Source organism: Corvus hawaiiensis, chromosome 24, assembly GCF_020740725.1.
Source record: "Corvus hawaiiensis isolate bCorHaw1 chromosome 24, bCorHaw1.pri.cur, whole genome shotgun sequence".
In the NCBI taxonomy this organism is placed as follows: domain Eukaryota; kingdom Metazoa; phylum Chordata; class Aves; order Passeriformes; family Corvidae; genus Corvus; species Corvus hawaiiensis.
Window position 1 is genome coordinate 10,239,740 of NC_063236.1, and position 27,029 is coordinate 10,266,768.

The 27,029-nt window shown below is 56.7% G+C and overlaps 1 protein-coding gene across 2 annotated transcripts in view; it reads right to left on the reverse strand.

Moving 5' to 3' along the window:
• The window catches only part of PLXNA2 (plexin A2), a 139,462-nt gene extending 118,997 nt beyond the window's left edge, over window positions 1-20,465 (reverse strand). Inside the window, exons 1-3 of one of the 2 annotated variants that reach the window (XM_048327622.1) lie at window positions 20,324-20,465; window positions 1,080-2,334; window positions 476-658 (exon numbers count right to left, since the gene is read on the reverse strand). In XM_048327622.1, coding sequence (XP_048183579.1) covers window positions 476-658; window positions 1,080-2,267 — 1,371 coding nt within the window. In that variant the 5' untranslated portion in view covers window positions 2,268-2,334; window positions 20,324-20,465. Of the gene's footprint in view, window positions 1-475; window positions 659-1,079; window positions 2,335-13,662; window positions 13,755-20,323 lie in introns of those variants that run through there. The other variant, XM_048327623.1, reaches the window with a different exon arrangement.
• Window positions 20,466-27,029: the final 6,564 nt, after the last annotated feature.

The following is a 27,029-nucleotide window of genomic DNA, read 5'->3' on the forward strand; positions in this document are numbered from 1 at the left end:
AGCAGGAGGGAAGAGGCAGAGGGAAGCAGTAGGACTCTGCCCTGAGGCTTGGTTCCAAAAGCAGCCACATGAACCCATTCCCATCTCTCCATGACCAAAATCCCGCCTCCACCAGCAGCTCCAATGGCTTCCTAACTCATGGTCTCCTACACCAGTTGCAGAAGGATTGCTGGGAAACAAAACTACTGCAAGATTTCCATCAGACCTCGTTTGGTTCCTTTTCCAAGACCACCCTGCAGCAGCTTCCACTGCACCTTTCCCAAAACTTGGCACTTCAGAACAAACCACACTAACAGCGCTGAGGGCTGAACTCTGCCTCACCAACACAGGCTCTCTGTGACCCAAACCCTGCGACTTCTGCTTCACTCCCAGTTTCCCACTGGGAAGCACCCATAAGACACAGCAGCAGTGACGAGCATCCCGAGAGAGACAAAACCCAGCTCCTGGCTCTCCAGAGCCACGGACACAGGCTTACCTTCTTCAGCCTGCCCGTCTTGGTGCCCACAAAGAGCACGCTGTAGCCGTTGTAGACGTAGGAAGCCACGGAGGTCATGCGGTCGCGGCTGGAGGTGAAGAGCGTCACCCCGTCCACGGGCACTGAGCCCCCCAGGGGCTGGTTGATGTCGAGCCCGCAGAAGTTGTCATCGATGGGGACTGGCTGGAAAGACAAGGTTTGGGGCAGCTGTGAGTGAAACAGAGCCCAGGGCAGCCCCACACACTCGGGGTGGTGTGCAGGGAGCTGGCGGTGCCGGCAGCAGGGTCCGGGGGCCACCAACGGGCCACCCCCTGCCAGCTCCGGCCACCTTCCCCAGGGATCCTCGAGCTTGCAGAGCCCCAGGTTGGGAATGGCAAAGACTCGCAGGAAGCTGCACACCTTCATTCTGCCCTAACACCATCCCTTCCCTCATTGTCATCCCACTGTAGGATGAGAGCATGGATTAAAGGGGAAGAGTGCTCTGAATTCAGGGAAACTGAGGCACAGATGGACTGATCCCACTCTGCAAACTTGTGTTCCACTGGGGCAGGGATTGATCCCGGCTCTCGAGGGCTCCCACAGCCAACACCCAGCGCATCCTTACCGCTTTGGTACACTGGACATCCTTCCCCAGCAGCCAGTTGAGCTCCAGGTTGCCCTCGCCCTGGTAGCAGGACTGCAGGCGCTCCTTGATGTGGGCGTTGATGGTGCGGATGGGGAACACGCAGAGCGCGGAGTCGTCGGGGGGGTGGTGGTACTGCTTCTGCCCCTTGGAGAAGATGGCAAAGAGCACGTCCTCCTGCGCCGTGATGTTGAGGGCCCTGGCCAGCACCTCTCCCGGCTTGGACAGGTAGGCGGCCTGCAGAAGCCGGTACTCCGTGTCCCCCCTGACGCAGCCGAAGGGCAGGGACACGTACGAGTGGAACTTGGGGTCGTCCTTGCACAGGCGGACGATGCGGGAGGTGTAGAAGAGGTCGCTTGCAGAGTTGATGGAGACGCCCTCGGGGGTCTCCGGCTGCACGGTCAGAAAATAGACGAAGTTGCCGCTGGCGAAGCCGTAGATGTAAAAGATGTCGAAGTGCGAAACCAGGGCCAGCGTGTCCGAGGGGATTTTGATGAGGGACGAAACAAAGTCACTGTGGAGCTCATAATCCAACATCGCCGACGACTCCGGGTCCCGGGGCAGCTTGCGGCTGGAGAGGGTGGGGAAATAATCCTGCTTGCCGTCCACTGCCGTGCCGATGAAGAGCTTCCCGTCCTCGCCCTCGGAGCGCACGATCACCCCGTACATGGTGCCCGTTTTGTTGACGCTGGACAGGTAATGCTCCTTCTTGTGCGAGGGCTCCACCAGGATGAAGAGGTCGTCGAGGCGCAGCAGCTTGCAGACCCCCTGGTAGAGGCTGCCGCACGCCAGCAGCCGGTTCTCGGAGTAGTCGATGATGAGCAGCTTGTTGACGTTGTTGGTGAGCGTGAGGACCTCGCTGCATGGCTGCACGATGAGGGGCGGGTAGCAGGATTTGTTGTCCTCCTCGGGACCAGTTTTGTGAGCCACCAGAATGGTCAGGTTCCCCGAAAGCTTGTACACCCTGTTGATGGCCCCCACGTAGACGGCCCCGGTGCCCCGGTGCACCGTCAGGTGGTTGAACGTCCAGTCCCGGTTCTCCGAGTGGAAAGTGTTGAACAAGGCATTGCTGGACACGTTCCGGGAGAGTGATGCCAGGAAGAGGCAGAGCAGAGCCACTGACCAGCCATCAGAGTCCAGTACCCGAGGCCAGTTCCTCCTCTGATCCATCCTGGGAAAGGCAAACTCCGTGTCCCCCGCACGTGTCCTGAGCCCCGGCAATGTCCCTCACATGGTTCTGTGGAGAGAAGAACCACCCAGAGCCAAGGATTAGATCCCGTGTGCCCTGCAGATAAAATTCAAAGGAGGCTTTCTAATTACACAGTCCTTGAGATAAAGCGAGGATGTCTCTAAGCACAACAAGAATTAAGCAAGTCCACAATGTACTGGTGAACAGTTCAGGTCGATGTTTTACCACTTGTTTCAGCCCCTGCATCTTAATTTGTGATGTGGTCTGGCTGTTTAGAACACGCTCTGCTCAGCCAGGGAGGGGAGAACCAGCTCCAGCCCAAGGCAAAGCCCGCGGCTCACAGCCCCAGCCATCCATCTGCAATCTTGGCTAGAAGGGTGTCTCCTGCAGGGTTTGTTGCTGGAAGCAGCAGAGGAAACAAGAGCTGTTCTTCACCTTTAAACCCTCTCTGATTTAATTTGGGAACCTGAGAAAGAAGCCTCATGCCGGCAAATTCACTGAGCACAAACACTGAAGGTACTGACATCTCCCCTCAGCCCGTCCCCAGAGCCAGAAGTGCCTCTCAAGCAGGTGCATTTTGGGCAGGAACTCCCTCACCAGGTACTTTCCTGCCAAAAAGCAGCTGCCACCAAGGTGGGAGCACGTGGTTAGATCAGCCACCAAACCTGCCAGCAAGGGAGAGACCACCCTTGCCTGCTCAACCTGACCACAGAGGTGTCTGACTGCATGGACACAGAAAACCACCACGAAGTTCTCCTTTATCCCAAATTCTGCATTCTTTACATGCTCCAGGCTGGGCAGGCAAAGGAGCCACTTCAGGGACATCCTTCCTCGCCTCAGGGTCACCCCAGCCTGGGAAGAGGCTGAGGATGAGCCACAGTCTGCACCCATCCCCTGCCAGCAGGGCCAGGCCAGCGCCAGCACACACCCCACGGAAACCCTGCCCTCGGCAGCTCTGATGCCCCTGCCCTGGGTGCCAAGGCAGGAGGCTGCTCCCTCACCCCCTGATAATGGATGCTGCTCCTGGTTTGGTACTTGAAACAATTCCCAGCACTGCACAGCCACTCTGAGCTCGTGAGTGTCACTGAACAGCCGCTCTTTAGGCTTGTTCCCGCCGGGAGCCGGAGACGGCTGTTCCTGAGAGGTGACAAAGGAGCTCTGTCCCTGCGCTGCCGTCTCCGTGTCACTGACAGGAGACACGACAGGAGAGAGGGAGCAGTAATGGGTTTCTCATTCTGCTCAGGGACACATTTCCCCAGCTGCTTCCCTCTCGCTGCCAGGCTCGGCATTCCCACCTTTGGCTGTGGTGGTTTCTCTGTCCCGGGGAGGACACGGACCCTGCCACCCTCTCGGCATTGTGGGGACGGCTGTGGCACAGAACGGCTGCTCCCGCTGCCTTCCCACATCCACGGCAGCACCAGGGGGACTCCCCGGCTCTTCTCACTACATTTCTGAGTGAACGGCCCAACACCGTTCCCTGACCCGGAATCTTTCCAAATGGCACAGATCAAATCGTTCCCAGGGATCTGGGAGGATCCTCTCCGTGCTGGTGACACGTGGTGGGCACTGACACCTGATCACGGGGCACAGGGGTCTCAGAGCAGCTCTGCCTGGAGCCCCACGGTGCCCCAAGCCCTGGGACATGGTCCTTTACAGGCTCTGCTTCAAGGGAAGCCCCACAAGGGAGAGATCCTGCAGAGAACAGGGAGGCCCTGCTGTAAAGCTCAGCACACACAGCTTTCCTGTTCAGCAGCTCCCAATCTTTAAAAAGTTGTTCCACTGCAAGGCAAGACAAGGACGGTGCAGGCCAGAAATGAATGCATTTAAATAATTAACTTTACACACATCTGGACGTGTGGGACAACAGCAGCTCTGCACTTTGACCACAGCAGTTTCAGATGTTTTTCAGCACATTTCCATGCCAAGCCAGCCCAAACCCAGAGCAGCGTGGAGCTGCTGTGCAGCAGGGCTGTCAGCTGGAGCCCAGCCTCTCTGCTGTGCCTCACAGGGAAGGTTTTGCGGAGCGTTTGTGAACAGTCACTGCCAACGGCAGGAGAGATCAGCCGGGAAGGAGAATCTGCACTTTCAAACGTTATCTGAACACGACAGAGCACGGCCATGAGCTGCCACCCTACCCAGCCATCCCCGGATCCGTGTCACCCCCGGGGCAGCTCCTGCAGCTCCCACGACCCCAGGGCTGGGGCAGGACATGAGGGCGCAGGGCTGGGCAGAGCTCAGCAATAGACACCAAACAGCCAGGGGAACCCACTGCCTGCGAGGGTTAGGTGGCATTTGGGGAAGGAGTTCTTGGCTCAAAGGATGGGGAGAGGTTGGCAGAGGCTGCCAGCTGTGGCTGCCACATCCCTGAAGTGTCCAAGGCCAGGCTGGACGGGACTCGGAGCGTCCTGGGATGGTGGAAGGTGTCCCTGCCCATGGCAGGGGGAGGAACGAGATGAACTTTAAGATCCCTCCCAACACAAACCATTCTATGATTCTCTGTGGAGGAGGCCAAACACCTGGGGAGTTAAACACCAGGAGAATGGGTGATTTTAGCTCTGATCCTTAATACCATTTGATCATTAATTTTTCCTCTTTTTCTTTTTTTTTCTGAAGAGAGTTTTAAAATACAGCCTCAGAAGCAATCTGCAGCTATTAGTAACGCAAGGTGAAAGCGAGAGTAAATTCAGGGACACAATATAAACCCAAGCAGCTGAAAGGCCTCAATTAGGCTGAAAGGAGTTATCTGGTATTTAAATAATTATTAGATTGAAGGAATAATCACAGGTCTGAGCCGATTTTTTCCCCCACTGTCATCCTAATGGAGACTATAATATTATTATTCAAATGCCCATGATTCTCATTGAGGGGGGAAGAAAAAAGGGCTCATTTAATCTCCATGCGACAGGGCTTCAGGAGGCACCATTAGTCATTTCTCTCATTTCAGCTGTCACTCACTCATGGGCACCACAGTTTGTCATTAGTGGCGTTTTGTGCACACCAAAAAACCCACAAAAAACAGGGGAAAAAAGGAAAATTAAAGCCAAAACAACAAGAGAATCTCCTGTGGCAAATGACGGCTCAAAGGCACAATTCTGATGTCACCAGTGTGGCAGCTGCGTTTGCCTGGTGGTGGCGGTGGCTTTTCTTTGGGGGTGGGGTTGGTGTGGTGAGCAGTGATTTACACTCAGCACTGCTGGGCCCTCAGCCATCGCCTCTGCTCCCTCAGCTCCTGTGTTCCTGGGATATTTCACCTGCTCTGGATGTGCCCCAGCACCTCCAGGACACAGCAAAACATCCCCAGTGCCTTCACTGACCCCAGAACCTGCACTGACCCCGTCATCCTCACTGACCCCCTTCCTCACCTCCAGCCTCCCAGCCCCACAAGCTTTTCCCAATCTGTCCCTGTGGCTCCCCCTGCCCAGAGGCCACCAGGGTCCCCAAGGATGGGCAGAGGGGGAGCGGAGCGGGCCATAAATCCCATGCTGGCTTTGTGGGGGCTGTGTCCCCGAACAAACCCCGCAGAGGAATGACAGAGCCTGCCAGGAGGGGCAGAGGGGCTGGGATTGCTCCCTGAGCTGGGGTGGGCTCTGCCCTTTTTGCTCTTTAGAGCTCCATAGGATTCATGGCCGGGAGCGGGGGCAGCGGCCGGCTCCCAGCACTGCCCTCCCTGCGGTCACCAGGCTGCCGCACCCCCCAGCCCTGCCCAAAGGGCCACCAGCAGCACAGGCTGCACGTGCTAAACCCAAACATAGAACAAACCCTTCGGAACAACCTCAGCCCTGCCCCAGCCTGAGCCTTTCCCCTTCCATTGGCTCCGTATCAGATCTGCCCACAGGATGAGGGGAAAAGCCCCGAGTTTGGCCATTTCTTTGTAGGAACACAGGACCCTCATCCCTCCTGGAGCACATCGGGAACTGCCCTGCGAAACCTCTCCAAGCACTGGAGCTGCTGCAGGGATTGATCCCCTTGCAGGAGCGACGTTCAGGACACATTTGTCACCTATGGAGGACGACCTTACAATAATTCATAGGGTTTGGGTTTAATTAGACAAAAGATCTGAGCCAAACTGTCTGATGGAAGCTTCTCCAAGCCCTGGGATGTTTCCAGCATGGATCAGAGGTCTGGATGCTCAGGGCTGCCTCTTTGGCCAGGCCACCACAGCCAGAGGAGCTCCACGCTGCCAAATCCCCCCTGGCCCAGCAGAAACCTCTCCTCCCATTCACACAACCCCTTCCCTGCTCTCAGGCTTTCTCCAGGAGGAGAAGCCTTGGCACGTCCATGCCCCGAGCAGAGGGTTTCCCTGGCTATCCCGGAGCAGGGAGCCTTGGCACTGATCCCTCCAAACCCCACCAGGCAGACACCACCCAAGAGCCTGAGCCCAAGGGGAGTTACTGGCGGCTCGGTGTGAATAATTGGATCTGTAACACAGAGCAATGGGGACGGCTCCTACCACCTCTTCTTAGCCTTTTTTTAAAATATTTTGACTCCAACAACAGTAAGAGCAAGCTGTAAATCACCAGGGAGGAGCCTGGAGCCAGCTCTGAGGTTTCTCCAGAGGTTACTGCCTCACAGGGATGACAAGTAACAAGCATTTCCTAAAACACAACCTGAACACTTTGGGTTTTGGACCAAAATCCACCTTCCTGGCTGGCCCTGGGCTTCCTGTCCCTGCTCCGTGCTGGCAGCCACCGGCAGGAACTGCGCCAGGAGCTGTGTACCCCTTCCCCGGAGCTGCTTGTTCCCAGGGATGACATTTCACAGGCTCGGCAGCGTTCTGAGAAAGAGTTAAGAGGGCAAAACACAGCATTGTGATTATTGCTTCCTCCAGGCCTGGGACAAGGAAGAGGAGGGGAAGAACAGAACCCAGCCACGAAAAGGCATTTCCCTGATAACAAACACCATCGCAGGAATTATGCACAAAATCTGTCCAGAGCCCAGATATTTGTTTATTCAACACACACTGCGCAAAGCTCTCTCCTCTGCCTCCCTCCTGTGCACACACATCCCAACAGGTCCAGAGAAACAGAAAATGCAGGGAGGGCCCTGTCCTAAGCCCCAGATTTGGAACTGCAGTTTGGAGGACAAGGACACAGCGCATCTGATGCCACCCCTGGCATTGTCCCAGATTTGCTGGACAGGTCTGGACAAGCTGTGCTCCTCACTCCCCACCCCCAGGGAGATCCAAAGCAGGACCACAGCTGTGGCTGCCACCCAGCTGTGCCTCACAGCTGCAGTCATTTAACCCAGCAACCCCACAGGGCTTCCCCGAAAATCCATAACCAACCTCGGACACCTCAGTGGCAGAAATGAGACACCTTCTCCTTTCCCTGTGCTGACACTTGACACCTGCTCTCTGAGAAACCACAGCTGGCAGCTACTGAGCTTCGAGTGCACTGCTGTGAAACAGCTCATAAATTACCTTGCTTGGAGAGGGGAGCTGGGCAAGGAGGACTTTATTCCCCAGGCAGTCCCTGAGGACAGGCTCGAGGCTGGTGACAGCCTGACGTGCTGGAGCACGGAGCAGAACAGACCCTGACTCTCCCAGCTGCCTTGAAGTCCGACACCAAGGGGAAATTCAACACTTGTGAAGTTTCATAGCTCGTTTAGTCAAGTTTTGGGAGGGCTCAGGTTCAGCCAAACCTGTGTAAAGAGGTCACTGGCTTTGGATAACGTTAAAAGAATGAGAGTTGGACGGAGAGTTGTGAGTGTCTAACGCAGCCTCCTGCTGCAAGGCCCAGCTGTTACAACCATCATTCCAGCGGAGTTTCTCTAGACTGTCCTTAAGGACCCCCAGAAACAGAATCCACAACCCCTCCAGGCAATCTAGGTCAGTTTTATGTGCCTCAGAAAGTGCTTTTCCTGGTTTCCTACCTGAGTCCTGATGGACTGAGCTTTATCCACCTCTCCACCTGAGCATCGTTTGATTATTCACGGACTTTATTCCCAACAAAATGGAATTTAATGGCTGCTGACCTTAGGTGCAAGCAGATTAAACGATGAAATGATTTGCCCAAGGCTAAGCAAAAGGTCCCAGTGGCAAGGCAGGGAGTTTTATCTCCCAAGCCTCAGCCCAGCACTGTGTCCCCAGGTGACATCCAGCTGCAGTTTATTACAGAATATTACAGAGCAGCACGAGGGAGGATCACAGAGCGGCCACCGAACTGCAGGAGAAAAATAAGCAGCAGCTTCTCCTGGCCTCACTCCAGCACACCACAGGCGAGTGAAGAACCCCAGCTTCAAATTAAATGCGTCCCCAGCCACTCCATTAAACAGAAATCCTGCACCAGAGCTCCTCTGGCTGTGCCAGCGCCGTGCAGCGAGCGCTGTTCGTTATCCCCGCTGCCCACGGCAGCCAGAGGTGTTTACACAGTAGCCACAGCACTGTTACCTAAGTAAACCAGGAAATGGTGCATTTGTTAAAATTAGGTTCTGAGATGCTGGATCCCAGCTGTGCAGCGCTGGGTCTCGCTCAGCCAGCAGTGCTGGAGCTGTGGGGAGCACGGCACTGCCTGTGAGCACCTCCAGGCACGTTTGGGGGTTCCTGGCGGTGCTCCCTGCCGCTCCAGAGCGGGGTTATCTCCTGGGATTGGCAGCAATAAGCGCCAAGCCAAGCCTGCACACCCCCAGGCCACCCTGCTGTCCATCCCCATCCCTGGGAGGGCAGGGGAAGGGGTGGGAAGAGCAGGAAGATGCTCAGGGAGAGGTTCATTCCTGCTCCGTGCCCAGCACCAGCTCCCTGCTCCCCTCCACATTCCAGGTGCCAGTCACAACCCCAGCATTCCCAGCACACACAGGGGAGCAGCTGTCACCCAGGTGCCGCTGTGGGAGCACGAGGACTTGGGGAGGCAGAACACAGCTGCAAAAGCCCTTAAATGAACAGGAAAAGCCGAGCAGACAGGGTGATGCAGGACGGAGGCCACACAGCACTGAAGAACCCTTCAGGCCCATTAACCAGCCCCTGGCAGGCCTGGCCTGGTGGAAGGGTGGGCTGGGAGCTGCAACCACCACCAGCTCCAGCAGCCACCCCAAGGAAACGTCTTTACCCCTCAAGAGCCTCTTTGCCAGGGCTGGCTGCCCTTCCAAGGGCATCCCTCGGGTGCTTGATTCAGTTTTTGACAGTGTTTCAAGGTGCTTGAACCCTGGGAAGAGCGAAGCAACTTCATCCCTGCCCAGTCTGCTCCACCCACCTCGAGAAGTGACCATCACAGAGCTCAGACCCACGGGGATGGTCCCTGGCCGTGGGCAGGGTCCCACCATGGCCTGGGGATCAGTGTCTGGGGGCTCCCAGGGATGGCAGGTGCCCCCAGCCTCATGTCCTGAGGTCCAGGCAAGGACCCCAAAGCCTGGAGCCATCTCACCTCTGTGCCACCAACAGCTGAACATCAGCTCCTCTCCCACAGCACTGGGACATCAATGTCTGCTTGAGAAAGTGGCTCCTTCACACTCGTGTGCTCCCTGCTCCTCTGCCCTGCTTTTCAATTTCAGAGCTCTGGCAGATCTCTGATTAATTCAAGCCTGTTTAATAACCCTTCTGTTTAGATGAAACGAGCTGTCTTGTTTTCTTTATTTTTAACACTACCTCTCATCACTTTGCTAAGGATCTCTGTCATTTAAAAAGTTCTCTCTCTCCAACCAAGCTGATAATAAGATGGAGAAAGCAGCTGCTTACGTCCACATCTGACATCAGCCAGAAGTTCCGAGGCTAAAGAGGGGCCGGACACTTTGATGGATAAGATATCCCAAAAGCCTGAGCAAAATCAGGAGCTTTACAAGTTCCTGTGTAGCTCAGAGCAGGGCACAAACCCCGGGACTGTGGGGACAATGTGAGCGACAGGAGAGGAGGCTGGGGAGCACCCACACTCCTCACCCAGGAAGGGTCACGGTGTTTCTGCCTGTGGGGGTGGAAAATATTCCATAAAAGCCCCTGGAAGCTGCTGCTGCTGCTCAGGCTGTGTCCCACACTGTGCCCCTGGCGTGGCAATCGATTGGCCATGGGCTGCTCCAGCTGCTCCCAGCCTGGCACGGCATCCACAGCCTGTCCCTGCTCCCGTGGCTCCCACCTTCCCTTGTCACCTGCTCTGCTGTGACATCCTCACGCCAGAGGGTCCTGAGGCGGCGTGGCCACTGCCCAGCCCGGCCTCGTCCCTCCCAGCCCCTGCCCCGTCCCACCCAGAGCCCACCAGGAGTAACAGCCACACCGGGAATTCCAACGGGAGCGAGCCGGAACCGCTCAGCTGTCTCCTGCCTCTCTGGATTTCAAAGCTGCACTTGTCTGGAGAGCAACTGAGTCATTTCCTTCCCAGATCCAGCCTGTCGGACGGGCTCCAGCCGTGCCCGGAAAACAATAAATCCTTCAAGGACGTGTGAGGCCATATTTCACAGGGCTGCAGCGAGCCTGCCTGCCCCGAGAGCCCCTCAGCACCCCTGGATTCAGCACTGCCCCAGCCAAGATGTCCCACCCTGGCCCAGTCCCATCCCAGCTGTCCCCAAATCCCCAGGGCGCTGCTTTGGATGGACCCGCACAGGGATCAAAACCACCCCATCAGCCCCGAGTGGACACATCACCAAGATGGGCTAAGAACCGACCACAGAACTTCCGGGATTCCATAAAATACACAGAGGATGCCACTGGGAGAGAAGCTACAGTTGAACTTGTGGCAGGACTCCTTTGGCAAACCCAAGGGTACATCACAAAAGGAGTTTCGTCCAAAAACACAACAGAACAACTTGTGAGAACCAGCTGGTTCCTTTTTACAAATCCCCCCTTCACAACCACAGACTGCTCCTCCAGATCCCAAAAACATTCCTACAAAGCTCCAGGACTCGGGGGGCAAAGCCAAAACTCAACAATTGGAGCTGTCTCTGGCCCCAAACCTGTGGAACTTTCACCGAAACAACCCAGCCGAGATGCTTGGCCAAAAAGAACCTCCCAGAGCTGAGGAAAACCGGTGATCTTGGAAAATGCAGGAGCACTTCAGTGCTGCTTCCTTTGTCTGTTTGGAAGCCGGAAGCAAAGAGCAACTGAGTTCCATCAAGGATCACAAGACTTTTAACCAAATGATCTCACACGGATGAGAACAAACTAAATGACAAGGAAATTAATAGGATATCCCCTTCAGTAACACGATGGCTAAAGTAGATAATCTGCCCAAGTGTCATGTTTATAATGGGAATTTGCAGAGAATGAAGCAGGAATTTGCAGAGAAGAAAAAAAGAGCCTAAATTCTGCTTCTTCTCATGTTAACATTTGCACAGTTTGTGACAAAAATAATGCTTTTATTAAAATCTTGGGAGGAGAAGGAAATTAAGCCAAAATTGTCTGGTTTTCAATAGATCTTTGCAGCTCAGAGGGTGGGAGAGCAGGTTCTGGTAGGGCAGGCGAGCTGCCCAGAGCCCTGTGCCAGCAGGACTCACCCCCAGGGAGACCACTCCTTTATTAAAAGTCAATTAAATCTCATTTCAGTGACACAGAGCTCATTGGCACCAGTCTGTGAGGCAGTGAATGGTTAAAACCCCAACACAGGTTGCTGAATTCACACTCAGAAGTGAAGAACCCCTTCTGCAAAGTCAGCGCAATCCCGCCCAACCTGTCCCTCCTGAGGCCAAACCTCCCAGTGACCCAGCACCCTGGGCTGGCCTTATTTTTATCTTTTATTTTTTTTTAAAACAAGTTACACAACACCCTTAGAAGTCCTTACAAGAGCCTCTGCTTTTGTTTCTCTCTGGGAATTTGTCCTGGCACCGCTGAGCCCAGCACAAGCCGCGGCCACCTCGACTCCAGGGAATTCATCTGGTGGAACCGATGGGACCGACTTGTCCCTGTCACACAGAACTTGTCCCTGTCACACGATTCCTGCCCTGAAAAGCAGAGTTACACAAGCCCTTGTGGCAGCACCTCATTATGGCCCGGGGGACAAGCACGGGGGCTGCTGCCTCTCTCTCCCCGTGAACTCGGCAAGTTTGGCCCGAGCTCCTCGGTTGCTATGAGATTTTTAAAGGCAGTCTGAACCTGTCACACTGAGCAGGCTTTTAACACAATTCTGCTCCACGAGGCTCCTCAGCTGCCAGTGGAGCCAAACACTCCAGGACAGAGCTCGTCCTCGCAGCTGCTGGAATTAACTCCTTGAGAACTGCAGAGAAAACTTCACAGCCAGGACAGAAGGATCCTGCAGTGCCCCTTTTTCTGCCACAGCATCTCCCAGCCAAGCAAATTGCTGGGGATGTTTTTCCATCTGGCCCTCCCGGCTCCAGTCACACAACGGATGATGCCTCTGATGCTAAATTGATTTGGAAATCCAGAGGGGCAGATGGCAAAGGTCAGGATTTTTGGACGTTTAAGGCAAACACAAAAGCGTTTCTCATTCTAAGGTGGACTTTGAAAAGCTCTTACTGTCAATTTGCTTACTCTGGGTTTATCATAGGATTCCAGAATGGTTTGGGTTGGAAGGGACCTTAAAGCACATCCAGTTCCACCCCTGCCATGGGCAGGGACACCTCCCACTGTCCCAGGGTGCTCCAAGCCCCGTCCAGCCTGGCCTTGGACACTGCCAGGGAAGGGACCTTTAAGGTCCTTTTCAACCCAAACCATCCCATGGTTCTATGTTTTAACTCCAGTGCAGATTTCAAACCTGTGAAATGACAAATTTTAAGCATAAGAAAAATCAAGGCAGTTAGGAAACCTCCAGGCATGCTCCCTTTTCCTCCCCACCTCTTCACACTTCCATTAAAAATCAAAAGGAAATTCACAGGCTTTTCTTTTTTTTTTTTTTTTTTGTTTAAATAACATTCCAGGCTGTGACATAAGCCAGCAAAGACAGGAAATACGATCATGAGGGCAGAGCTCCATCCTCCGCTCCTGTCACTGCGACTTTTTGGGGACTTGGCAAATGACTGAGTAGAGGAGACAGCCGGCGTGTTTTATGGAGTTGAACTGTAACATCCCTGTTCCGCAGCCAACTCCCCGTTCCTCTGCTCTGACACCAATAAATCTGCCCAGCCACGGGGAACAAAGCTCTTCACACGAGCTGGCCACACGTGAACCCCTCAGATTTGGCTACCTGGGCAAGTACCCAGCCCCTGGGCTCTGCTATGTGTAAATATTCCCCAAAAAGAGGGAAAACGCCCATTTCAGTACCGTCACCTGGGGGTTTAACCCTGCTACCAACACACTGCCATTCACCACAGCTTTCCCAACTGCCAGTTCCCAGAACCTCAGCTCTCATTCCGAGGGGGAAATCGCCACTTTGGGCTCGAAGGAAAACCCTGCCAAGGCAAACTCGGAGAGCCCAGAAATCGAGACACAAATCCAAACAACTCAAAGCCTAATTTTAAGCATTGTCCAAGTATTAACCTCAAAGGCTCGGAGCACAAACTCACTTTTTGGAAGCTCATTCCCAGGTGAACAAACCAAAGCAGGGTGATTCAGGAGCACCTGGAAAACACCTCCAGATTTCTGCCCTTCTCTTGCTGGACGCCCAGTGTCCTCCAGCAGGACCGGTGCACACAAAAGGGATCAGCGCGGGCTCCCACCCGATGACAGAACCGCCACGGAGGAAGAACTGCACATGAATCTCCCTGGGAGGAACCTGTTCCCAGGCTGGCTGAGCCTGGAAATGACAGGAGGAACTTCTTCCACGCTGAGTCAGGGAGTGACGGCGGCTGCAGGGCCGCGGTGGCCGCGCTTCCTCCCCGGCGCGCGTCAGGAGCCGGCGGCAGAGCCAGCGCTGCCCCACAGCTTTCCTGTTTTCCCCGCTGTCTGCGGCTTCCCAGACACGGGACAGGGACACGGGGCTCCGGAGCCTGACACTGCAGGGGTTAAACTGCTGGTGTGGAAATGCTGTCAGAGGCAGACAGGAGCAGCAAGGAAAACGAGCTGTTTGCTTCAGCCTGTCCTGGGACACACCGGGAATGGCTCTCCAAGGACAGTCGCTCTCCCATCCACTGCCCCTTCAGTAGGAAAATGGGATAAGATTTGCCTGTGCATCCCAAGGGCTTCCCCCACACCCTGCAGCATTCCCACTGCTGATCCCCATGCACAAGTCAAAGCCAGGGCAGGTGGGAGCCGCTGGTCCAGCCCTTGGAGAGCCCTGCCAGCCCCTCCAGGCCACACAGAGGGTCAGCGGCTGGGCCCACGCTCAGCCCTCCCTACCTATGCCCCCTTCTCCGAACACTCTCCTGCTCACACGGATTATTCCTGGTGCGGGTTCCCACAGAGGCTCCTGCCAGAGCAGCACCTCCCCGTGCTCCCAGCAGGACGTGGCTGGGCTGTGACACACGGATGGCGTTGGTGGCCGTCACACGCACAGGGAGAGCTCACGCCACCGCGGACCCAACACCCACTCACCGCGCTCCGAGCGGCAGCCAGGCCGGACCCTGCCCTTCCCGTCCAGCTCCAGCCGTGAGACACCAGGCTCGAGCTCCAGCCCCGAGGCCCCACGGAGCCCCCAGCCCCCGGCACAGCCCCGGGGAGGCGCAGAGGAGCCCTGGGGAGGCAGCGGCGGCAGCGGGAGGAGGAGAGGTGAGAGGTCAGGGCAATATTTACTCAGATGTCACCTTTCACTTTTATGAAGTGGGGAAACGGTGCCGGAGCAGGAAAAGGGCTGCGAGGGACGTTCCTGCCTGGGAGGCTGCTGTGACGCCAAGCACAGCACGGAGCCGGCTCTGGAGAGCCAGGGCCTGGCTGGGGCAGGACTCTCAGACCCCTTATGGGGCTGGGGATGGGCTCCCAGGCTCCAGCTGGGAATGGCCGGACAGGCAGGAGCTCTGAAGAGCCTCTCCTGGGCTTCAGCAGGGCTCTCCCAGGCTCCCTCTCCCTGTGCCTTCGGAGATCATCTGGACTTTTTCATAACGTGACTCCGATACCTTTTATCTCCTGCTCTGAATGCAATTTTAGCCCAGGCAAAGCTGGATTAAATTTCCTAGTAGGATACATTTATCTCGCTTCTCACTCCCCCATCCCCACCTCCCAGGTCGATTTCAGCCAAACAGAAGCTGCGATTACAGGGACAAACATGAGATGGGCTCTCTCTGATAAGGAGGGGAGGGCTCCTCTTTGCCAGCGGCCCATCCCTGGCAGCTCCCCCCACGCAGCCTCCCGGTACCCAGCCCCTCCGAGCCGCACGGACGAAGCAGAATTCCCACTCCAGCGCGGCGGGGAACACGCAGCACACCAGGTCCACCACTGACACGTGTTGCACTCGTGGGCTTGGGAAACTTGTGCTTCCTTGGGAAAGTGCTGCTGGAGCAGCTTCGCCCCACCCGAGAGCTCCGCTGGGGCGCAGCGGGCAGAGGAGCCACCTTTCCACGGCCAAGGAGTGGGGACACAGCCACAGCCAGCCTGGATCACCCGGGAATGTCAAAAAAGCACCAAAAACCTCCTGTCCCCCCCCCCCGGTGCTGCGGTCAGCAAAGCCCCAGGTCAGATTTCCGGCCCCTTGTACCCCGTGCCCCCATCGCCACCAGCCAGAGGCCGCAGCTCAGCGCGGCTTTGCTCCTGGCTGGGTTTGTGTTCGGTTTTTAGTTGGATCCAGAGGATCCCCTCTAGTGGGATGAGGAGGAATTTCAAGCCCACATCCCACCCCCAATCTCCCCCAGCTCTCTCTGTGCTGGCCGTGGGGCCCAGGGAGGGTGCTGGGCTGCCACGGGGAGCAGGCTCAGGAGTTACTCAGCTCATTTTGCCTTTTTTCCCATTGGAGGTAAATCCAAAGCCAGGCTGCAACGTGGATGCCAGGGAGGCAGCGCAGGCGGGGAGAACGGAGGGAAGAGAAACACTGCAAACATGAGGATAAATCCCCTTCACAGCAGCAAAAAGAGATGACTTCCATCCGCCAAACACCTTTGGCCATAAGGGACCACCTGGCCCGCGTGTGTCACCGGGCACTCCCCGCAGGACAGGGGTTGGAGGTGGCAGGGCCACCCTGTGCCACAGCAGCACGTGGGGACCCCGCGAGGCTCCCCCAGCCCGTGTCCCCGCCGGCGCCACCCCGCAGTAAATCCATTTATTTCCACTGCAGAGAGCGGCTCTGAGCACGGGCCCCGGGCGGCCGCCGCTGCCGCCCAAGGACAGCGCGCTCAATTCTGCTTTTGTTGCCGCTTCGCTTTTCATCCCCGGCTCCCCGCTCGGGCGCACAAAGAGCTCGTGGCCTCCTCGGACCGAAAGCCGGCGAGTCTCGCTGTGCCCTCGCCCTGCCCGGGGAGGAAGGTGGCACCCAGCGAGCGCGGCCGAGGAGGTCCCCAGGGATGCTCCGGCTGACACCGACACTTCAGCTCCTTCAGATCCAGCCCCCGGCAGGAGCTGGGAGCACCTTTTCCGCCTTGGTTCCCCCTGCCCTCCCCTTTGCTGTTGTGGCGGTGGCCTCCCAGCCAAGCTGGTTAAGAGATTAACACTCTAAAAACCACATTTACTCTAATTAGCCATGAAATCTTTGTAACTAAGTGAAAAAATGTTTCCCTTGAGGGATTTTTGTCCATTCATCACTGTTTGAATTGCCAGGGAGGGGGGTGGGGAACAGAAAAGAGGGGGGACGAGAGAAGAAACCCTCAGATCTAATGAATTAATAGCAGAATGCCCTGGGGGAGCAGCGGCTCCTCCACAACACGGGCACCTCAAAGGGGGCTTTTCACAGCTCGCCGAGGGGACGCTGCTGAATTATTTCGAGTTAACAGACTGTAACAGCTCTGCTCCCGTTTGAGCCGGGCAGCTTGGCCAGCGCTCCGCTCCTCCCTTCCCTTCCCCTCCCTTCCAGGGGACGGACAGACGGACGCTGTGCCCGGCCAGCTGGGTGCCCCTGCCCTGCAGACAGCCGAGGGGGGGGGACAGGGCACTGCTGGCAGCACCACCACTGTCCCCAGTTCCTGTTGTACCGGGAAAAACATTTCGGAGTTAGGTGGGAGGGGAGGCAGAGAATCTTGCCACAACTTAGGCCCATAAATATTTCATATTGCTGGAAGAAGAACGATTATATTCCTGCCAGCACTTTTCTTGTGTATTTTAAATGTGTCACCGCCTTCTACTTTCTCCCCCGTTTGTGTTTCTTGTAACAGGCCCATGAAATAAAGATTAGCTGAATAATCAAGAGTGTTTAGAAATGTGAAGGGGCCTGTCTCAGGAGCACTGCGTGCTCAGGTTCATCTTTTTTCAGGTTCCCCCCCCTTTTTAAGGATGCCAAAGGCAGATGGAGGAGCGCGGTTTGCACAGGGTGGAAGTGAGGGGAGCGGAGCCCGAGCGCGGGGATGGGGAGAGCGGAGAGCACGCGCTGCCCCGTCAAAAATGACAGGCTGAGCGCCGTGAGGAACAGGGGGGCACTCTCCCCCATTACATATTTATTATTCAGGCTGCAGAGGGGCCAATTAAAACAGCTTGATCACTGCCGTGTTCGAGCAGCCACGGATGTGCTCGGAGAGGCAGGATGAGAGAGGCAGGTGCGCACGTTCCTGTTGGGATGCGGCGCAGTCCCTTCTCCAAGAGCCACAAACCTGCCCCAGTGAACAAAGGTACCCCTGCTCCTGCAGGAGATCACCCCTCGGTGAACAAAGGTGCCCCTGCTCCCCCAGGAGATCACCCCTAGGTGAAAAAAGGTGCCCCTGCTCCCCCAGGAGATCACCCCTAGGTGAAAAAAGGTGCCCCTGCTCCCCCAGGAGATCACCCCTAGGTGAACAAAGGTGCCCCTGCTCCCCCAGGAGATCACCCCTCGGTGAACAAAGGTACCCCTGCTCCCCCAGGAGATCACCCCTCGGTGAACAAAGGTGTCCCTGCTCCCCCAGGAGATCACCCCTTGGTGAACAAAGGTGTCCCTGCTCCCCCAGCAGAGCGTCACGTTGGCACCCAGCAGCCAGCCCAGCTTCCCACCTTCAGCTTCTCACCACTCACGCAATTTCTAAATATCGGCTTTGCTTTCTCTCCCAGTTCAGCTCCTCATCTCAGCTGCCCACGGCATGAGACAGTCTGCACCTACATCTGCCCTAGCTTTTGGGCAACCTTTCCCAGGCATGCTCGAGATTCCCACATTTAGCTGCAACAGGAGTTCCCGAAGTAAGTTCTGGAAAGCCTCATGGCGGTACCTAAATGGGAGATGTCGGGAAGAGCCTGCAAACCACACATTTCCCCGAGACTCCACGGGGTCTGCCCAGCAAACTGCTCCAAATGTCATTTCCATTTAGCTGCTTTGTGAGCCAATTTGTCACGTCCTAATGCAATTTGCTGAGGAGAGTTAAAGAGCACAGGGCAGGAGCAGTCACCCCTTCCTTCTCCGGGCTCCCGCAGCCAGCCTGCGTCTGCAGCTTCCCTCTTGCATCCAGCTGGAGTTCCCTTCTGCCGGGAAGCAGGGGAAGCTCAGGGTTAATGCAAAGAACAGGGCAGAGCACGGGAAGAGCATGGGAAAAGCTGCTTCCATCATATTGGTGGATTATGTGCAGATCTTACGCAGCATCTGTTACCTGCTTGCACCGCACCAACTTGTTCTGAGCCGGGGGGAAACTCCACAATTAATTACATCAAACAACACCATAACGACAATAAGGAGTAAATTGGGTTACTTTATCTTCTTGCAACAAGCGCTGGGGATGTGGTTAGAAGAGTTGGGGGGGATGACTGCCTTGCCAGATAAGCCATTTCTCAACTGGCACTGTTGGGTCACGTCCCTCACTGCTCGTACCAAGCCTCGCAAATCAAAGCTGCTTTATCTGGTCCCCTGCACCACCCTAAAATACCACATTTGAGCTTTGAGGGTCCTCGAAGTGACAACAAATGGCAAAAGGACAGCAATAAAGACCAAAAAAGCCCCATTGAGTTCTAAAGGATCTAACACCCCTGTGTTAAAGGTAAAAAGCCAAACATCTGTTCCGAGGATGGCACAGATTCTTGCGAGGCATCTGTCCCTCAGCTGTAAGTAGGTCATCTCATTTCACTTTAGACACCGTTATCAATGAAGCCATCCAGAGCAGGAGGGACAGGACCTTGGCCCCAGCTCAGCTGAGGTCTATCAAGCACACTGAAGCCACCAGCGAAGCATCAAGTGCTCAGCAAAGAGCAGGAGCAGCCTTTGAGCGGTGGTTTCACATCATGGCACTCCGAGAACTTCACGTTCCCTCACCTCCCAGCCTCAGCTGCTGCTCACAGGCGCACAGGGGATTTTTTTCCCTCTGCCACTTTACTATTCACCTCGCTTAAAATTAACCTATTGACTTTCTGATACCCCTTAGAACACAGATTAATTGAACATCACTCACTTCACCTCCAGGAACGTGCGAGTATTGGCCATAGCGTGAATGGAGACAAAGCCGGGAATGCCTGACCGTGCCAGGTTAAACGGAGGTCACAACCGGCGAGGACAGCTCACACAGAGCAGCCTCGGCTGTCACCGACACCCATCCGACAGCTCCGGGGCTGCGGAAACCGGGACCATTACCCAGGAGTTGGGATTTGCCTCAAGGGAGCACAAGTGCATTCGGCATCTCTCCCTTCATCACCTTCCAAAAAGGCTCTTGCGGGTATTTAGGAAAGTTTTGGTGGGGATTTTATGTCTTTTCCCCTAAGATTCAAGGGTGATTTCCAAAAAGCGCCTCCTTGCTAGCAGGAACTTTTCATGGAGATGAGTTTATCCCGCTGCATCGGCTCCAGACCGTGACTGAGCGGTACCGAGCGGCCGCAGAATTAACGAGGAAACAGCGATGTCTAATGGGAACGCGGAGCGGCTCGGGGAGGGAGCAGGAGCTGGATTCCCTGGAACCGGGCAGTCGCAGGGGTTCTTCCATCACTTCCCCAGGCTCCCCCGGCACCCCCGCGCAGCTCCGCGGGCACGGCTGGGACCGGCGCGGCGGCGGGGCCGGGGCCGCCGAGCACCACCCCGCGCTCTGCAGCCCCCGGTGCCACCCGCGGCCCCCGGTGCCACCCGGCTCGGGCAGCTGCGGGCGGCACGGCGACCACGATCCCGAGCCTCCTCCCCGCATCCTCCGGCGGCAGCTGCCCAGCGGAGCCCCCACCCCGGGGACCCCCCGCGCCCCGGCGGGCAGCAGCCCCTCGCCATCCGCCGCCACTCACCAGCCCTCGCCGCTCCGGTGCCGCCCGCCTCCCGGCTCAGGGCGGGGGGATGCAGGCGGCCCCCGGCACCATGGAAATCCGGGGCCGGGCGGCCGCCGCTGCCCGCAGCCCCTCCGCCTCCCCCGGCGCGGCGCGGCTCGGCTCGGCTCAGCCCCGCCGGCCTCTCATCGCCTCCGCAGCCGCTGCCCGAGTGCGGCGAGCGCGGCTCGGCTGCGCTGCGCCCGCCCCGGCATCCGCCCGCCGCCAGCCCGGGCGCGCTCCCCGCTCCGCGCCAGCCCCGCGCCCGGGCGCGCTCCCCGCGCCGCTCCGCGCCCGCCCCCGCGCCGCCCCCGCTCCCCGCGTTAACCCTTCCCCAGCCTCGGCGCCGGCAGCGGGGCTCGGCACCCCCTCCCCACCTCACCTGCGCCCCCCTGTCCCCGCAGAGCGCAGCGGAACCGGTGCCGGGGGAGCGGCTCCGCGCTGGAACAAAGCCCCAGAGCGGCCCGGGGCAGCCTCACCGCGCGGGGCTGCGCGGCCCGGCCCCGGCACAGCTGTCCCCATAAAGCCGCGCACCTGCCCCCGCAGCTGTCCCACCTCGGCGGGGCTGCAGGGAGCGGAATGGGGCTGTTGGCTTCTGTCCCCCGCTCTGACCCCTGCGCACCCCTTGCCCCCAGTTCTGGTGGCAGGAGCGACACCTGAGCTCTCCATTCCTCAGTTTCCCCATCTCTGGAAGGGGCTGACGGCCTGGTTTTGTGCCAAGGCCGGGTCACCTCCAGCAGAGCTAGAGCTGGGCATGTGCTGCAACGCCCCTGAAGCCACCGACTCCCACACCTCCAGCCAAAAGCTGCCAGAACCCAACCACAGTGGCCATGGCCAGCTGGGACAGGGCACCCTGTGCCCACCTACAGCTGGGAACCAGGAGGAACCAGGAGATCCCTCCTTGGGGTTGAGTGGTTCAGCCACAGGGCCACCACCAGGCCTCTCCTGTTGCCTCAGCACAGGGAGAAACACCTGGAAGCTGCAGGGTACCCAGAGTGAGGAGCATCTTCAAACACCCCGAGCCTCACTGGTCACCTGCAGCAGCTCACAAGGGCTGGGAACATCTGGAGTCAGGGAGAAAAAGCCAGTCCCAGTGCCACAGCAGGACATTCTGCTCCTAAAAGCCAGGAGCACCAGGGTCTGGCTGACCCTGACCCAGCCAGGGGCATGGGAATGATTCCAAAGAGTGCAACCTGTGGAGGGGATCAATACCATGACAGATTGCTGTTTGCCAGGTCTTGTCGTCAGGAATTTTTTAACCATTTTGCTATTACACATTGGAATAGTCACAAGAGAAAATCAGAACCATCATCCTGGGCCTCCTCCACAACAAACCCCAGTGACCAAACCAACCCAATCTCCTCTTACAGTTCCCCTGCAGCCCAGCCCGTGTCACCCTCACTGCTGTCACCTGGCCTTGCCGCATCTTCCCTGCCTGGTGCACGCTAGCGAGAGCTGCAAGAGCAGTTTTGGGAGGAAAAAGCCACAGTTGCTGTTGGTTTTGCTGTTTGCCCCCTGTAGAGGATTCAGGGACCCCTCATGAGAGGTCCAGCAGGGAGTGCCTTTGCATCCCACTGTGCAGATCCAGGTCCCACCCTTCCCCCTGCCCTGGGGGTTATAACCAGCCCTGCACTGCCCCCTCCCCGGGGAGAAAGCCACAGGTTGGTTTGTTTGTGTTCTCCCCCATCCCAGCACAGCCACCGTCCTGTCCCGCAGCCCCTGCAGAGCCCTGAGTGGAGCACGGGCACAGCTCCCTGCACAGCCAAGCGCCCACTCCCACAAAAAGGGTCCCCTCGACCTCGCTGCAGCTCCAGAGCTGAGGTTTGAGAGCCTGGAGAGATCCCCAAGCTGCAGCTGCTCAGCTCAGGAGAGGAAGCAGAAGGCACTCAGTGGATGGCAGCATTGGTTCCTGAGCAAGCTTTTCTCTTTCCCATTCTGTTCCCAGAGCAGCTCCTGCATTCCACATTCCCACAAATGGAACCAAATCCCATTGCAAACCCATCTTTGGCTAAATGCACATCCCTCTAACGCAGTTCCTCCTCGTGCAGAAGCCTTGCAGGGCAGGGCAGAGTGTCTCAGCAACCCTTCCTCTCCTCTTTGCAGGCCCGTCTGCGTCTGCACGCTGCCTTCTGGTTATTGTTTATAGATGGTCAATTGTGCTCAGGTGTGAGTCTGTTTCCAGCCAGTTACAGCATTGCTGGTGACAGACGGACAGAGATGGACACACGGGTGCAGTCCTGTGGCACAGAGCTCCACACAACCTCTGCACAGCCTTTACACACCCTCACGGTACCGCCTTCTGGTTATTGTTTATAGATGGTCAATTGTGCTCAGGTGTGAGTCTGTTTCCAGCCAGTTACAGCATTGCTGGTGACAGACGGACAGAGACGGACACACGGGTGCAGTCCTGTGGCACAGAGCTCCACACAACCTCTGCACAGCCTTTACACACCCTCACGGTACCACCATGTGGAGATGGGAATTTAACAGCCAGGAGAGCAGGTCCTGGCCCATGCCTGGCATTCCCTTCTCCTGTCCCCAAATCCGGGGACAGAACAGGCCCTTGGACCAGCCTGCAGTGCCACCTGGGTGCCAGTGGCCACTTTCTTGGCAGGAGGGGCACCGACACAGGCACACAGAGCTTTGGAGAAGAAACAAGGAGCCCGACAGCTGCTGGCCAAGCAGGGGAGATGGGCTATAAATCCACCTCCGAACCCTCGGCATGAACTTCTTATCCCTATTTCGTGACCCAGGGATCACCCCAGCACCCCTTTTCTGAGGGGCTGCAGGTGCCAAAGCAGTGTTCAAGCAGCTGGGGAAGCAAAGCACCAGGGACAGATCAGGCTCTGTTTGGAGCCCGTGTTTCACAGTTTCCCTCAGTCCGTATCTTTGATAAACGCCTTGGTTCAGAGCGCGGGGGTCACGAATCTGTCCGCTGCAGGAGCCTTTGAACCCTCCCACCACCCAGAGCTTCACATCCCCTGAAAGCCCTGGGTATCGCGGCTTCAGACACCGCCTCGGGCACCTCCCTTGGTGCCCGCGGAGGCGCAGGACCCGAAATCAGCCATTCCCAGGGCAATGAAACAGAGCCGGCTCTTCCCTGACAACCACAGCGGGGTGGAAAAGAGCCTTTCCCCCGCTTTTCTGTGAGCGTTCTGGACACGGGCAGCGCGTCCAGGCGGCGGATCGGCGGCGCCGAGCGGCTGCCGGCGCTGTGCGAGGCCAAGAGCACCATCTATAGGCACCGTCCATAGGCACCGTCTGTAGGCACCGTCTATAGGCACCGTCTATAGGCACCGTCTGTAGGCACCATCTATAGGCACCATCTATAGGCACCGTCTATAGGCACCGTCTGTAGGCACCGTCCATAGGCGCCGTCTATAGGCACCGTCCATAGGCACCGTCTACAGGCACCGTCTATAGGCGCCGTCTGTAGGCACCATCTATAGGCGCCGTCTATAGGCACCGTCTATAGGCACCGTCTATAGGCACCGTCTATAGGCGCCGTCTATAGGCACCATCTACAGGCACCGTCTATAGGCACTGTCTGTAGGCACCGTCTATAGGCACCGTCTATAGGCACCATCTGTAGGCACCGTCCATAGCCACCGTCCATAGGCACCATCTATAGGCACCGTCTATAGGCACCGTCTGTAGGCACCATCTATAGGCACCGTCTATAGGCACCGTCCATAGGCACCATCTATAGGCACCGTCCATAGGCACCGTCTACAGGCACCGTCTGTAGGCACCGTCTATAGGCACCATCTATAGGCACCGTCCATAGGCACCGTCTGTAGGCACCGTCTATAGGCACCGTCTATAGGCACCATCTGTAGGCACCGTCCATAGCCACCGTCCATAGGCACCATCTATAGGCACCGTCTATAGGCACCGTCTGTAGGCACCATCTATAGGCACCATCTATAGGCACCGTCTATAGGCACCGTCCATAGGCACCATCTATAGGCACCGTCCATAGGCACCGTCTACAGGCACCGTCTGTAGGCACCATCTATAGGCACCATCTATAGGCGCCGTCTATAGGCACCGTCTATAGGCACCATCTATAGGCACCGTCCATAGGCACCGTCTGTAGGCACCATCTATAGGCACCATCTATAGGCACCGTCTATAGGCACCGTCTACAGGCACCGTCTGTAGGCACCATCTATAGGCACCATCTATAGGCACCGTCTATAGGCACCGTCTACAGGCACCGTCCATAGGCACCATCTATAGGCGCCGTCTATAGGCACCGTCTACAGGCACCATCTATAGGCACCGTCCATAGGCACCGTCTGTAGGCACCATCTATAGGCACCGTCCATAGGCACCGTCTACAGGCACCGTCTGTAGGCACCGTCTATAGGCACCATCTATAGGCACCATCTATAGGCGCCGTCTATAGGCACCGTCTGTAGGCACCGTCTATAGGCACCATCTATAGGCGCCGTCTATAGGCACCGTCTATAGGCACCGTCTGTAGGCACCGTCTATAGGCACCGTCCATAGGCGCCGTCTGTAGGCACCGTCCATAGGCACCATCTGTAGGCACCATCTATAGGCACCATCTGTAGGCACCATCTGTAGGCACCGTCTGTAGGCACCGTCTATAGGCACCATCTGTAGGCACCGTCCATAGGCACCGTCTGTAGGCACCGTCTATAGGCACCATCTGTAGGCACCGTCCATAGGCACCGTCTATAGGCACCGCCCGTCAGCGCTGACAGCTCCCGCTGCCATGCAGCCAGGCACCAACCCGGCGCAGGTAATAATTATTCAGCACTAATCACTACAATAGAAGAATCATAGGCAGTTATTTAGAAATGATTGTTTCCCCTCAGTTATTACTGATGACAGCGAAAGGAAGTATCAAATAGTCAAACCCACATGTATATGGGAAGCTGAGTGAAGGATCAATGGGAATTTAACCAGCACTTTACACTATTCTTCCTCTTTAGAAGAACCTTGTCAAGCGATTTTTTTTCCTCTCTCCTGCTCATAATGCCTTCTTGGGAAATAAAAAGGATTTTTCTTTTCCTAGCACTCCTTATCCTTTCCTCGGATTTTCTCATAACTCCAAGCTTCGGCTCCTGCCTCTGGATCCCCTGGTTTGAACTGAGCTGAAATTAACTCCAGCTTTTTCTTCTAAAACAAACTCTGGGTTCATTAAGTGCAAGGGCAGGAGAACAGAAAGTCTCCAAATCCGAGTTCCAGAGTGTCTTGTTACTGTCAGGAACACAATTGCCTGTGCCGAGGCTGTGTCAGGAATTCCAGGTGCAGACAATGTGCCATTTTTAATCATCTTCCCACAGCTTAGAGCTGAAAGAAAAGGGATCATACAGAGGAAAGCACAAAAATAACCCTGAAAAAAAAAAATACCAGTAACTTTTAGTGATGTTAAAAAATCAAATACAACATGAAAACATTGGCCATGCCGGCCCGTTCCCAGGAGTGACCGGGTCACCTTCTCCTCTCCTTCCTTTGGCTCCTCAGTGTGACCCGAGGTCTGTACACTGCTCCCACTCCTTTTTGAAATAAATATTCTGCCTCATCCTTGTGTTTCCCCACTCCAGGATGTGTCCCTGCCAGGAGCAGGGAGAGGTTCCCGTCTCGGTCACAAGCCCAGCCAAGTGGCCAAAGAAAGGTCACCTGAAGAGGTTGTCAGCTCCTTGTGGCCCTCTGGTGCCACTCTGAAACACATTTGTGCCCAGAAGTGTCCCCAAAGGGACCTGTGAGCCCAGGGCCACCACACAGAGCTGGGCACAGGTGCTGAGAGCAGGGAGCCGAGTCCTCCCCCAGAACCAGGCCATGGGACTGGGCGTCCATCCATGGCTTTTGGAAGTGCTCCCCACCCCAGCTGCTGACCCCGATCCAGCTGTGCTGCCCCAGCCCCCAGCGGGGCCCCTCCAGCTGCTGAAGCGGTGCCTGGGGCCAGGAGCTGCTCTGCTGGAGCCTCCCAGGGATGCTCAGGGTCAGGCTGCCCCTCCAGCCCGGGACAGGGATCAAAGGGGGTCAGGAATTACAGCCCCTGGAGTCAATTATTGGCCCCTAATGAAGGAGCGTCCACACAGCCTTTGACACGAACTCCCCTGCCCTGCCCCATTGAGAATTTCCAGCTTCAAGATTTCCTAAGGGCCAAATCCTGCTCTGACACGAGTCCCCCACGTGTCCATGGATCAGGGGCACGTTCCCCAGCCGGGAGGGGACATTCCCTGCTCGTGGGTGACTCCTGAGCTGCCCCCAGCCCCAGCTGTGCCTGCTCCCTCTCCCCCTCGCTGCTGTTCAGTGGCTGAAGCAGCTGCAGCCAGGGGCCTGTGGGTTTGTCCATGTCATTAATTACTCACTAATGACACAGCCACAACCCAACCCACAGTGCTTGGGGCAGCCTGCAAAGATTTCCCGTCTGGGTTTGTTCCAGTAATAGGGAAAAGTCTTCAGTGCTTGGAACTCCAGACATGCCCAAGGCGCATCTTCAGCGTTATTCCGAGCTGCTGATGATCACCATGGTCCCAATTCCCACCACCTCCATCCCAAGCTATTCCTGGGGCTGCTTTTGGTATCCTACAACCCATGGCAGGACCTGCACAAAGATCCCAAATGCAGCAGGGCCTGTGGTGACACGGCTGTCCCGTTCGGAGGGATGGGTGTCCAAAGGGGGGCTTTACCAGGGCTCCAGCTGTGG